This window comes from Lepidochelys kempii, chromosome 23 (assembly GCF_965140285.1).
Source record: "Lepidochelys kempii isolate rLepKem1 chromosome 23, rLepKem1.hap1, whole genome shotgun sequence".
NCBI classification, from domain to species: Eukaryota; Metazoa; Chordata; order Testudines; family Cheloniidae; genus Lepidochelys; species Lepidochelys kempii.
Window position 1 is genome coordinate 15,347,668 of NC_136402.1, and position 14,083 is coordinate 15,361,750.

General features: G+C 59.9%; 1 protein-coding gene across 1 annotated transcript; it reads left to right on the top strand.

Annotated features, from left to right (window-relative positions):
- Nucleotides 1-352: 352 nt before the first annotated feature.
- Nucleotides 353-6,231, top strand: MYADM (myeloid associated differentiation marker). The gene is made up of 2 exons (XM_073322128.2): nucleotides 353-580; nucleotides 3,888-6,231. The coding sequence occupies exon 2, from the start codon at nucleotides 3,899-3,901 to the stop codon at nucleotides 4,802-4,804; it is 906 nt and encodes a 301-aa protein (XP_073178229.1). The 5' UTR covers nucleotides 353-580; nucleotides 3,888-3,898; the 3' UTR covers nucleotides 4,805-6,231.
- The last annotated feature ends 7,852 nt before the right edge of the window (nucleotides 6,232-14,083 follow it).

Consider the following 14,083-nt stretch of genomic DNA (forward strand, 5'->3'; position numbering starts at 1 on the left):
ATGGGGGGGTGGGAGCTCTGGAGTGTAACGGGGGGCTGTGGGAGCTCTGGGGGATGGGGGGCTGTGTGCAGGGGGGGCTGGGAGCTCTGGGGCACGGGGGACTGTGTGCATGGGGGTGGGGCGCTCTGGGGCACGGGGGACTGTGTGTATGGTGGGGTGGGGAGCTCTGGGGTATGGGGGGGGTGTACATGGGGGGGTGGGAGCTCTGGAGTGTGATGGGGGGCTGTGTGTATGGTGGGGAGCTCTGGGGCGTGTCTGCCGGGGCGAGGGGAGACGGGGGGACACGGGCAGGGGGTTATGTCTCTAGTCCAGGCAGTCCATGCCCGGGGATCCCGTCTCTGCCTGTGGGGTGGGGTGGGGCGGGGACACACACGCTGCCCCACCCTCCCCGGGGTGGCACGTGGACGCCGCTGTCCCGGCTGGGCTGGGCGGGGTGTCTGCCCCCGCCCGGAGCGGAGAGACCCCCCCTTTCCCCGCCCAGCCCCACGCTTCAAAATTTCCGCAGCTAGCGCGCAGCGGAGGAACCAGCGCCCCAGATCCGCTCCAGCCCCCCAGCCGCCTCTCCGGGCCCCCCAGCGAGGTAAATACCCTGCTCCATGCGTTCCCCCCCCCCGCCCCCAGCTTCCTACACATCGCGGGTAATGGAAACATGTCTGGGGGACTCCCCAGCTCTGGGAGCGGGGTGTGGGGGGGTCATACTCGGTGTGGGGCTTGGATCGGAACCGAGGGGTTATTTTGGGGGGGGGGGGGTGAGCGGAACTTTTTGGGGGTATCACCGTTTTGGGGAGGCTGTGGGGAGGATGAGGGGTGTGTGGCTTGGGAGGATTTCTGGGGTCTGGGTCTGGGTCTGAAAGTGAGGGGTTTAGTGGGGGGTGAGTGGAGTACGGGGGGGGGGGCTGCAGTGGGTGGGATGACCCTCCTCTCTGGTGGATTGAAGGGGCCGGATGTGATTTGGGGGTGGGGGGATTTGGTCCCTCCGTGGGGGGTTGCCACACCCTGTCAATGGCAGTTTATTCCAGGCAGCTCAGGGTCCAGCCACACCCTGTCTGCACTGAAATTTGGGGGTGGGGACTGTCAAACCTGGGGTGCAGGATTTGTGGGGCTACCCCTCTGTCCCCCCCAAAAAGCCCCACCACAGGACACTGCCCCCATGCCTCTTAACATATCCCCCCACAGCGATTTTGGCCCATCGCTGGGGTAATTATTTTGCCGGGGGGTTACCCCATTAAAAGGAGGGAGCTGTAGAATCTCAGCCCCCTGGAAGAGGGAATTGTGGGGGGGATGACTGTGACCCCATATATTTCATCCCCTGATCTCCCGGCCCCTTGAGTGACATGGGCGGGGTGGGGGGGTCACGGCTGGGGGAAGGAGTTTACCAGGCAGTGTCTGTCTGTCGCACTGGCAGGTGGGCCCTGCAGGGGCTGGTGGGGCGTGTCCGTCTGTCCCGCTGCCCCCTACAGGGAGGGCTCAGAGCTGCCCCTGCTCGGGTGGGGTGGAGGTAGCACAACATGGCAATGCAGGAGCCCCTCCAGGCGGGTTCTGCGGGCTAGGGTGAGAGAAGTGTGGGCTAGTGGTTAGAGTGGGTGGGGCCCTGGCATCAGCAGGGTTGTATAGAAAGCCGAGACCTGGATTTCCCGCGGTTGAGCAGGGCCAGTGCCCAGGGAGGCGTAAATTGAAATGTTGGCGAGGGGGGGGGGGGCTTTCATCCGGGCTGGTGGCACTCTGGGGACCCGCTGCCCTGGGCCAGCGCCGGGCGCCCGTAGGGTGCTCGGTGCAGGAAGGTGTGGGGTCGTGAGCCCCGCTTCCCAGCTGGGGAAACAGACACACAGAGCGGGGTAGTAGCTCGCCCCAGGTAGCCCAGCAAAGCAGTAACAGAGCCAGGGAACAGACCCAGGAGTTCTGGCACCCAGCCCCTGCTCTAACCCCTAGACCCCACTGCCTGCACAGGGGCAGGACAGAATCCTGGCATCCTGGAGCTCTCGCCTTTCCAGGCCTGCGCCCAAGGCCCTGAAATGCCGACGTGAGGTGGAAAATAACATACCGGGGTTGGGTTTTCTCTAGGCCTTATAAGGGCAGCGGCTGCAGGCTGCCCCCCGCCCCCTCAGTCACCCCCCCACTGCCCTTCCCCCCCTCCCTTTGCCCCTCCTCTCTGGCCCCCAGCCCAGCACTACCCGAGAGACCAAGGGAGTGGCTCTGAGACAGACAAGCACTGGTCTAGTGGGTGGGTTGGTGGGTTGGTTGCGGGGGCGGGGGGCGGGGCTGGGAGCCAGGACTCCTGGGTTCCATGGTCAGGGAGGAGTAGGGCTCCCAGCCCAGTTGTCTAGTTTCTTCCCAGGCAGAGCAGGATCTAGTGTCTGGCCCCCAGCGTCGTGGGCAGGGCCGGGGCGGGGTGAGTCTCCCGCCTGCCAGGCACCCACACAGCAGATCTGTGCTAGGGAGGGACCGAGAGGAAATGACAGGGCTCCTACTGGCACCGTTAACCGCCTTCACCATCACCCCGGCTGTCAGTGTCTAATTAACTTGACTGACTGACTGGTTCTCCCAGCCCCTTCTCTCCTCGGAGGTGGGGAAACTGAGGCAGACAGAGGGGACGGAGTGGTGCAGAGGGTGCACAGTGTGCCAGGGGTAGAACCCGGGAGTCCTGGCTCCCAGCGCTCCCCCCTGCCCCACTCTAACCACTAGACCCTCCTCCCCTACCATCGGCTGGGCCCACTGCTCCACTGTGGAGGGACCCCAGGACTGGGTTATGGGAACAGGTCTCCCTCCCAGCGTCCGGCTCTCAGTTCCTCCCTCCCCCGCCCGTCATAAACCATGTGGGGCCCGTTAAACCCCCCCCCCAGTTCAATCTGAAGGTTCCTGGCCTGCCCCAGGGACTGAGAGGTGGGAGGGGCTGTAACCCTTTCACCCCGCATCCAAGCAAGCGGGGGGGGGCAGTGGGTGGAAGCTGCGGGGGAGGAAGTGGGGGCAGCACTGGGTGGCAGCGGGGCATATTGGGGAGCAGCCGTCTGACCGCTTGGTTTTGGGGGAGGGGACCTAAGTGTATTCCCCCGCTCCCCTGCTCCCTGCCAGAATATTTCTAGGCCTGGCTGAGCAATTCCAGCTGTTGGAGTTGGGGGCTGGGGGGGTTGGCTCCCAGGACCCAGGCGGGGCTGGAGGGGGGGGGCGTCGGCTCCTAGGACCTGGGCGGGGCTAGAGGGGGGCGGCGTCGGCTCCCAGGACTGGTGGCGGGAGATCTTTCCCTCTGTGAATTTGCCCTATGCCTGGCAGTGCCCCTGGAATGGCTTGGACCCATCCCCCTCTCTGCCACGCAGCCTCAGGGGGCCCCCATCACGAACCCATCTTTCTGTACCAGCCCAGAGCCCTCCGTCACTTCTTCGTTCGGCCGCTCTCTTCCTCCATCTCCCTTTCTCCTCCCCCCCCCCCCCATTCATGGTACAGAGATGCACACTCCTGCCTCCCCGTGCTCTCACGACTAGCCCCCACTCCCCGCTCAGAGCCGGGGAGAGAGCCCAGGAGTCCTGGCCCCCAGCCCCCTCTCCCCAAGTTTTTCAGCCTGGCACTCCCCACAGGGCACTTGGGTCACGAAGCCCAGGGTCAGCTCAGCCGGGCCCTGCCGGCAACTGGGGATGGGGTGTCCGCCTCGGACCAGAGGCACAGAAACGGCCCCCCTATTTTGTGTGTGTGTCTGTTCCTGCTGCCCCCTGCTGGAGCGGCTGGGCTCTGCGTGTGTCTGACGCCCCCTGCTGCGGAGACAGGCCCTGGGGGGTGGGAGTGTGTGTGTGTCCCTGCTGCCCCCTGCTGGAGTGGATGGAGATTGCCCAGCTCTGTTCATATGCCGGATTCCCGTAACACGCCCTGACTCTCTCCCCCCATCTCCTCCTCCCCAGGTGACCCCGCCATGCCGATCCAGCGCACCAAGTCCGTGGGCAACACGCAGGCCCTGACCTCACAGGTGGGCATTGTCCGCCTGCTGGAGGTGCTCTTCGCCTGCGTCACCTTCAGCCTGGTGGTGCACGAGGGGGGCTGGCACGACCGTAACGGAGACTGGTGCATGTTTTGCTGGTGCTTCTGCTTCGCCGTGACGCTGCTGGTTCTGGTGGTGGAGTTCGTGGGGCTCCAGCACCGCATGCCCGTCTCCTGGAAGAACTTCCCCATCACCTTCGCCATGTATGCCACCCTCATGTGCCTTTCAGCCTCCGTCATCTACCCGGTCACCCACATCCAGAACGGCCGCACCACTGGCAAAACCAAGGACTACCGCATCGCGGCCACCGTCTTCTCCTGCCTCACCTGCCTGGCCTACTCGGTGGAGGTGACCATGACCCGGGCCAAGCCGGGTGAGGTGACGGGCTACATGGCCACCGTGCCCGGGCTGCTGAAGGTGGTGGAGACCTTCGTGGCCTGCATCATCTTTGTCTTCATCAGCGAGCCGGTCTCCTACGACCGCCATGAGGCGCTGAAGTGGTGCCTGGCCGTCTACTGCATCTGCTTCATCCTCTCGCTGGTGGTCATTGTGCTGTGCATTGGGGAGTGCACCGGCTGGCTGCCCTGTGCCTTCAACAAGTTCCTAAGTGGCTACACGCTGCTGGCCGTGCTCATGTACGCCACGGCCACCGTCATCTGGCCCATCTACAGCTTCGACCGCAAGCAGGGCGGTGAGCCGCGCCGGCCCTCCTTCTGCCAGAGCCGCAACTTCTGCTACTGGGATAAGTGGGTGGCCATTGCTGTGCTGACGGCCATCAACCTGCTGGTTTACCTGGCTGACCTGGTGTACTCTGCCCGGCTCATCTTCATCCAGGCCTAGTCGCCGGGGGCTGCTGGACCGGCTGAGTGCTGGGGACAAGGGCTGGTCTCCCAGCGGGTTCTCTGGATTTCATCCGTCTGTTTTGCCCCTCATTCATTTATTTATTCTTTTCTTTTCTTTTTCTTTATCCTTTTTCTTTCATTTATTGTCTTTATCTTTCTTTCTTTTTCTTTATCCTTCTCTCTTTGATGCTTTCTTTCTTTTTCTTTCTTTTGTACTTTTCCTTTCTCATAATTATTCATTTTTTTTTCTATTTCATTTACTGTCTTTATCTTTCCTTGATTCTTTTCCTTTATCCCTCTTATTCTTTCTTATTTCTTTGCTCTCTTTTCTTTCATTTCCTCTCATTAATTCATTTATTCTTTCCTGTCATGTATTTATTTGTTTATTTTCTTTCTCTCTCTTTCGATCGTTCTCATTTATTCCTTCTTTTCTTGGAGCTCTCTCTCTCACTTTCTTTTCTTTCTCTTGGTCTTTTGTTCTTTTTCTCTCATTTATTTTCTCACTTTCCTTCTTTTTCCTTCTTCTTTTCTCCCCCCTCTCCTCCTCTCCAGCATTGCCCGTCCTGGCATACCCACTCCCTTGTAATAAGTGTTATCCTTTTTGCCTTAGCCTGGCCCTCTGAGAAGCCTGTTGGCTCCCCTCCACAGTGGCTGGGGGGCGGGAGTGGGGGAGGAATCATGGGTAATCACCGGCCATTCTATGCCTTTTATCCAGCGGGAGCTGCAGCAGATGAAAGATCGGTGGCCTGACCAGCAGGGCCCAGTGGGCGCCGGAGCCTTTAAACCCAGCACCTCCAATCCCAGCAGAAGTAGGGGGAGAAACAGTGGGGAGGGTGGGAAAGTGGTGACGACTCCCCTTTAATGGAAATATTTGTCTGGTGGTTAAAAATGCTTGCCTGCCAGAGTCTTAAAGGTAATGGGTGCACTCTGGCACCTTCCTAAGAAAAAGCCACCAGTGGTTAAACAGCACACAGCCTTTAATGAAAATATTTGTCTGGAGGTCAGAAATTCTTGCCTGCTGGAGTCTTAAAGGTAAATCACCGAATCAGCCCTCTAGCTGGAAATTAAAAAAAAACAAACACAAAAAAACCGCCCCATTTGCTTGGTTCTTGAATATTTATCCAGGGGTTTTAAATAGTCCTGCCGGCCATTATCTTAAAGGTGATGTTGCCGGATCTGTGCCTCACAGTGCTAGAATGTAGTTAGCTGCTTACATCGGTCCAGTCTCTCTCTTTGTATCGTTCATCTGGGTTTTTTTATACATCTATTTTTTACACTGGTATAAACGCAGACAAAAAGTATTATGGTCTTTGTTGCAAGTGTTTGTGTCACAATTGACCTAGCAAATTATGGGGCGGGGGGAGTTTATATACGTATAAATATATAGAGAGAAAACGGGAGGTAACAATAAATGACTGAAAGGTACTTTGTGTTTGTCTGTCGTCTCTCCTGTTTAGAGCTTTGCTGATAAGGATAAGCTGGGGTTATCCTGACAAAATGGCTCAGGGGGGCGGGGAATGGGGCATAGGGCCTTTCCCCTCTAGTGGGCGCTGGATCCTATCCAGCCCCAGGGCAGGGACTGGCTGGCTCAGGGGGGCAGGGAATGGGGCCCGGGGCCTTTCCCCTCTAGGGGGAGCTGGATTCCATCCAGCCCCAGGGCAGAGACTGGCTGGCTTAGGGGGGCAGGGAATGGGGTGCGGGGCCTTTCCCCTGTAGGGGGCCCAAGCTCCCATCTGGCCCCATGGCAGGGACTTGCTGTCTCAGGGGGTGGGCAATGGGGCCTTTTCCTTCTAGGGGTGCTGGCTTTGATCCTGCCCAAGAATTGGGGGGCAGGCTGGCTGGTGGGGTGAACACAGAAGAGGGGGCATGTGTGGCAGCCCCCCGTCAGTGAAAGGCTTGTTTCTCTGCAGAGGCTGAGGCTGGGCGTGGGGACGGACGGGCATCCGGCCCAGTGGAAATTCCAGCTCAGAGCTCCGTTTCCGCTGTGGGGAGCTCTCTGAACGCAGCTGTTGTTGCGTAGGGATGGGCCGGGGGAAGACCCAGAGAGAGGATATGTCACCATCTCCCGCGGTGGCAACTCCAGTCACCACACTGGGACGCGCAGAGGCCCACGCCCCGCCCCAGAGGCGGCCGCTTCTCAGCCCTGGACAAGGGGTCCACATATACCCAGCCCCCACCGCACCCCAGAGGTGGCCGCGTCCCAGCACCGGGCGAGGGGTCCCTGTACACCCAGCCCCTGCGCCCCACCCCAGAGCTGGCCGTGGTCCCAGCGCCGGATGAGGTCATTGCTATGTATAGGTGGGGGCTCTGTTTTCCAGCGCTGGGAGGAGCTGGCCAGGGTGCGCTCCAGGGGCTGGTGCCAGAAGGGGCCGGGCAAGGCAGGGCCTGGAATTAGGCGATTCCTACAAACAGCCCTGTCTGGCTAGTGTTAACCCCTTCCTGGCCTCTCCTCCCCTGACAGCTGTGTCCTCCACGGTGAGGGGAAAGCATCAAGGAGAGAACCCAGGAGTCCTGGTTCCCAGCCCCCCCCCCCCGCTCTAGCCACTAGACCTCTTGCCCATAGCGGTGGCATTGTAGGCTCCGGGCCCGTATCTAGGCATGGGCGTAAATGGTTCATGTAAAGCTTTGAGGCCGAATGGCCTGTCAACCACCCTAAGTTTTGGGGCGCTAGGCCCAGGGGGCTCGGGGTGGGGTGGGGGAGGCGCGATAGCAGGTTCTGGGGTCGCTTAACCCCGAAGCTGCCTTGGCAACTGAGGGGCGTGCGTGGAAACAAGAGACACTCGTTAAGACCCTCAAGTCTAGGACATTGCCAGGGGCACGGAGGTTCGATACAGACCCTAGCCAGGAGGCCGGGCATGGCTCTGAATACACCGGCCAGCCTCCCAGGTGCGAGGGCCAGCAGGCCCATTTGCTGGGCCAGGGCAGTACCTTTGGTCCGGGTCAGCCTCTCCCCGAGGACGGGGATGTGCAGATGGGCAAGGGCCGGGATTTCTGCCGGAATTTGTGTGGGCCGGAGCAGTTCTGTCTTCACTTGTTGCACTGAGAAACGTGGCTGGAGCCCTGCTCGGCCTTGGGGTGGGAGCAGCACGGGGTGGGGTGCAGCGGGGTTCCCGACCAGACGCAGGATGTGGGAAACTTGATTCTGGACCAAGAAGCCTCTCAGAGCTGAGGCGAGAACCCAGGAGTCCTGGCTCCCAGTCCCAGCCCTGTTCCCCCCACCCCCTCCACACACACACACTATTTTTAGCCTGGATGAGTCAATCTGTTCTCAGGAAAGGGAGATTTATTGGGGGGGGGTGTCTCCAGTGTGAGTCAGGGACCAGCTATTCTCTGCAAGCACCTTCACCTGCCCAGGGGCTGCCTGGTTCAGCGGCTGAACGGGACCCACGTGGGGTGCCCCACAGCAAGCAGAGCACCCCACACTGCCCCAGCCCAGCATGCACTGGGGCATCGTCCAGCCATTGCCCCCAGCACGCCCTCCCTTCCCCCAACCCCTCCATCCCTCCCTTTACCCACGACCCCATCCACCCCCCACCTGTTCCTTTACCCCGCCCTTCCTCCATTCCTCCCCCACACCCCTCCATCCTCCCCACCCCTCCAGCATGGCCAGTGCGTGCGGCCTGGAGGCAGGGCACGGGGGTGTGGGTCTGTGGGAAATCTGGGGTGGTGCTGGGCGGTGAGGGGGTGGGGAAGATGTGTGTGTTGGGGCACTAGGGAGTGGGGTTCGGTGGGGGGTACTGGGCAGTTGTGGGAGGGCCTGGGGGAGGAGGTGCTGGGCATAGTGGGGCTAGGGGGGCTCTGGAACTGGGGGGGATTTGTGTATGGCGTGGCCTGGGCCCGCCCCAGGGGGGAAGGGGCACACTGGCAGCAAAGGGCCAGGCGGGCCACTGTGCATTTGCCAATTGCTGGTTTGTAAATAGTGCCCCACACTGGGCGAGGAGGAGCGGGGCCACCCCTGCCACGCCCCATTGCCCCCGGCCCCCCCCCACGCCATGTCCCATTGCCCCCGGCCGGCCCCTCGCTCCGGGGACCGCCCCCCCCCACGCCACGCCCCATTGCCCCCGGCCGGCCCCTCGCTCCGGGGACCGCCCCCCCCCACGCCGCGCCCCATTGCCCCCATGGGGTCACACAAGGTTAATCCGGCCCTGCCCCAGCCCGGCCCGGGGTTGCAGCTCCCCAGTGTGGAACCGGCAGAAACGCTGGGGCTGCAGCGACACCTGCTGGCTGGTGTGAGACCAACAGAAAACCGCGCCCCAGGGACACCCCTGAGCTCCTCACCCCCGCCTCCGCCTCGGGAGGGGAGTCTCGTAGTTAGAGCAGGGGGGATGGGAGCCAGGACTCCTGGGTTCTATCCCCGGCTCTTGCATTCTTGTGCTTAATGACACTGGCCATGTTGCTGCCCCTCTCTCTGCCTCAGTTTCCCTACCCGTGCCACAGCAACCCCACCCTGGGCTCTTCTGTTAGGCTCCCCCATTGCCCGAGGGGACAGCCCCCACTCCTGGCCCCAAGGTCTGATGGGAACCACATCTTCCTGGGCCATTTGTTCTATACCCCTTCCCCCAGTCCCCTGGGTTGGGAAATCCTCCTCCCCTCTCCACCGCAGCTGTTCCCTGGACTTCTGATAAGACCCCTGTTCCCCTCCAGGCTCTAATCATTAACCCTCAGGGCCATGGGAAACCTAGAGCACAGGACATAGCCTGCCCCCTCCCTGCCCCCCCCGATCAGCCCCCTGAGCCCATCTACCCCAGTATCCCGCCCCCTCACTGCTCCCCGATTAGCCCCACAGGCCCATCTACCCCGGTATCCTGTCCCCTCACTGCTCCCCGATCAGCCCCACAGGCCCATCTACCCCAGTATCCCACCCCCTCACTGCTCCCCGATCAGCCCCACAGGCCCATTTACCCCGGCATCCCACCCCTCCCTGCCCCCCCGATCAGCCCCACAGGCCCATTTACCCTGGTATCCCACCCCTCCCTGCCCCCCCGATTAGCCCCACAGCCCCATCTACCCCGGTATTCCTCCCCCAATCAGCCCCACAGGCCCAACTACCCTAGTATCCCGCCCTCTCCCTGCCCCTCTGGACCATACCCACGGGCCCATCTACCCCAATATCCCACCCCCTCCCTACCCCCCCGATCAGCCCCATGGGCCCACCTACCCTGGTATCCCACCCCCTTCCTGCCCACCAGACCAGAGCCCTGGTGTTACCAGATTTGCCCGTTACTTTGGGGTACGCTCATTTATTAGGGTTACTCTTTGGGTGGGGGGGGGGTTCTGTATTTCTATTAACATGCTGGTTATGTCACTGGTGGTCTCATACGGAGCTCTGCCTCTCCCTGCTGCACGGTCCCTCCCAACGGAGCTTCCTGCAGGACCTCGGTTCCGCTGGGCTGGCTTCCTCCAGCCCCAGAATCGGATGAACACACACACACAGCGCATCGGAGAGGACCCGGTTAATCAGCACCCCCAAGCTGACCCCTTATATGCCCCCAGACTCAGCAGACCGGGTCGAGCAGCACTTCCAAGGTGCCACCCTCCTATGTCCCTGGTTCAGCATGTCCCTATCCTCACTTTCACGGCACAATTGCCCTGGCAGGAACCCACTTGATGAGCAAACCCCACAGGAGTTTTGGGCCCTGCTGGGATCTTTAGCTTAGGTACAAGGAGTGTCGCTGCAGAGCGAATGGGGAAGCCAAAAAAACACCCACAACGGGGACAAAGAGAGAGAGAGAGAAGCAACCAGCTTAACCGTGAAAGTTATTTATTGCCAGGTAATAGCCAGAGAGGAGCCAAACAAACAAAGCGGTTATAATATTAAATCAAACTAAAACTTGATTGTAAAAGGCAGGTTTAGAAAACTAGAACGGATCACACAAGCCAGGGTCAGAAGGCTACACCGAGAGAGAGCTGGGTTCTCGCCACACTGTGAAGCTTGAATGGAGCAGGGGTCCCAGGTGGTGGGGGGGGTAGCTGCGGGTCCAGAGTGCTGGAGACAGGCAGAGCCCCCAGCACGATCAGTCAGGAGAGGATGAAGTCCCAATGGAACCGATGCAGATTTTGGATCCAGGCGTCAGAGCACTTACTTGAGCGTGGGTAGAGGGGTAGGGCAAGAACAGTGGTTCAAGGAAGAACATTAGATGTGTTTGGGGGTAATTTGTTGGCCCAAGGGAGGATACCAACGTTGTTTTGTTCAGACTAGACAACAGGAGCTGATCATTCCTGGCTATGGACGGTGTTCCTTCCAGGGAGCTCACAATATAATTAGGGAGCTTCAGTATTTTGGATACCAGTAAAGGAGTCAATACTAGAATTGGGCTGATAACTGCTGAGCTGGGGGTGTGCAGGCGTGGGTTCATTAACATCGGGAGCAGCGATCCCCCAGCGTGCTGTACTTCCCTGCTTCGCTGGTCCCAGAGTTCCCTGCGGGTCTTGCCTTGGGATCTCTGGTCTCCAGGCTGTAGGCTGATGGAGATGCCTCCTTGTCCCACCTCCGATGCACATGAGGCCGGGGAGTTGCCTTAATCCTGTCACCCTCTTCCCAGGGGTTTCGGTGGGTCTCCCACGGCCTTTCCATTGTTTTTTGTAAATCTGTCTTCGGAGCAGTTTTGATGCAAGCAGAGGCTTGGGGGAGTGCGGGGGAGATGGAGGTCTTTTGTGAGTCAGACAGACTGGATACTGCGCCCTGGTTCACCAAGAACACAGAGGTGACAGGTATCCTGCCCCCTGCACCACAGCATGGTCTCATCTACCCTGGTATCCCACCCCCTTCCTGCTCCCCAGATCAGAGCCACGGGCCCATCTACCACGGTATCCTGCCCCCTTCATTGCCTCTGGATCAGAGCCACGGGCCCATCTACCCTGGTATCCCACCCCTCCCTGCCCCCCAGACCAGAGTCACAGGCCCATCTACCCTGGTATCTCACCACCCGTCCCTGCCCCCTGGACCAGAGCCATGGGCCCATCTACCCTGGTATTCCACCCCTCCCTGCCCCCCTCATCCAGAGGCATGGGCCCATCTACCTCGGTCTCAGATAGTGGTCAGTTGTAGCTTTGTCAAAGTCAAAGGAAGATACCAAACGCCCCCACATGGGCAATGGAGGAATAACTCCCCATAAGGAAAGGCTGGTCCAGCCCCCTACTCCCCTCCCCCCTGTAATGCATCTGGGGGATGAGGGAACCCTCACAGCCCTTCCTGACCTCACTCTGGGCCCAGGAAGGTCCACTGCCCCTGAGGCCATGCTAACTCATGTGTTGGTCAGTTCCGCAGGCTAAAGGTGACATGTCCTGGATTTAACAGCACGGGGCACCGCTCCTGTGGTTGGGGGAGGCAAGTCGCTGTGGTCTGGGGTGGGATAGGGATGGACACACTGACCCCCCCCATCCTTGTCCCCCTCCTTCCCGGAGTCCTTCACCTCCGCGCCCCTGTTCTGTTTGTGCGTGAATAGTATCAGGTCTTTGGCCTTTTGTTCCCTGGCTGCCTGCATTGGACGCTGCCCAGGCCCTATTCCAGGAAGCTGCCTGCCTGGGAGAAGGGGAAGTGTGAGCCCCCACAATGCCACCACCCAGCTCTGAGGAATTTGACCCCCACCATGTAGGTTTCCTGGGAGAGGGATTTTGGGGTGTGTTGGTAGAAGCACTGAGGAAGAGAGAAAAGGGGGATCCCTTGCAGCAGGGAGTTTCTCAGCTGAACCCCAAAATTACCGGTCAAGGGAGTGTTCCCCTGGCTGAACCCCAAAATGAGCTCACAAGGGGTAATTCCCTGTGTTCAACCAGAATATTTTCCCATAGCAGGGAGATTTTTCCTGTTGAACCCTGATATGAGTCTGGAAGGGTCCCCCTGAGTGAACCCCAATATTATCCCACAGGGCAGGGGTCTCCTGGGTGAATGTTGATATTAGCCATAGCAGGGATGTGAACCCCCCAATATTACCCCATAGCAGGGAGATCCTGGGTGCCTTGATATTATCCGGGGGGACCCTGAGAATGAAAACTATTATGCTCTAGCGAAGGGATTCCCTGGATGAACCCTGATATCAGAGGGGTGCCACCAGGTGACCCCAATATATCCCATAGTGAGGAGTTTCCAAGGTGACCTGTGCTATTATCCTGTAGCAGGGAGTTCCTCAGGTGACCCCTCATATTATCCTTTTTGGGGAACCCTGATATGCTGTAGCAGGGAGTTCCCTGGGTGACTCTAATATTATCCCATAGCAGTGCATTCTTCTGGTGAACCCCAAGATCATCCCTTAGTGGGGCATTTCCCTCCCCACCCAATTCCAGGCCCCAGAGGATTCTGGGATAGATTTCAGCATCATGCTTTGTTTTATTTCTCTACTAAAAATGGCAACCACACAGCCAATAAATACAAGTGAACGTACAGCCCCCGCTCTGCCCCCTTCCCCCTCCAGAGAGCAGAGACCTCCCGGGCATGGTCCCCCACCTGCCACAGAGATGGACTCGGAGTCCACTCCAGGTGTGGGAATCCGGGCCAGGATGTCACTGAGGCCACAGGGAGGAGAAAACCCGGCACTGGATCACCCTGCCAGCTGGAATGGACTCGACTAGATTCCCCTCTTCTCCCCCCCCCCCCCCCCCCGTCCTTCTGGGACTGCAGGCTGGGGGAACCCGGCACTGGATCTCCCTGGCAGCAGGAATGGACTCGATAGGATTCCTCCCGCCATGCATTGCCCAAGTGTGCCCTATGGGGGGGAGGGAAAACCCAGCACTGGATCCCACTGCCAGCTGGAATGGAGTTGCCTTGATTTTCTCTCCCCCCCCCCCAGTTATCTATTGGGGTGGAGATGGGCTTTAAAGCCAGGACTGGGTCCCCCTGACAACTGGAATTCACTGAATGGGGGCAGGGAAGCCCCCTTCCACTGCCCCACTCCGCCCACAGCTCTTTCATGCCCAGCACAATGGGGCCCTGGTACCGATGGGCCCTTTGCACGACAGGCCCTTGCAAGATGGGACCTCGAACGATAAGACCATCTCACGGTGGGCCCTTGGCACTGCAGCCTGTGCACGATGGGGCTCTCGCACGATGGGTCCTTTGCACAACGAGGCCTTCGCACAATGGGAACTCACACTGGGGCCTTGGCATCGCAGTCTGTGCACGATGGGGCCTTTGCACGAGGGGACCTTCTTTGCACAATGGGGCCTTCGCCCGACGGGCTCCTCACACAACTGGACCTTTGCACAAGCAGCCTTTGCAATCTGGGGCCCTCGCACGAGGAGCTTTCACACGATTGGTCCTCCCACGAAAGGAGCATTGTCCAGC

Coding starts and splice junctions, on each gene's coding strand:
- MYADM (XM_073322128.2), top strand. CDS start 3,899: ATGCCGATCCAGCGCACCAAGTCCGTGGGCAACACGCAGGCCCTGACC.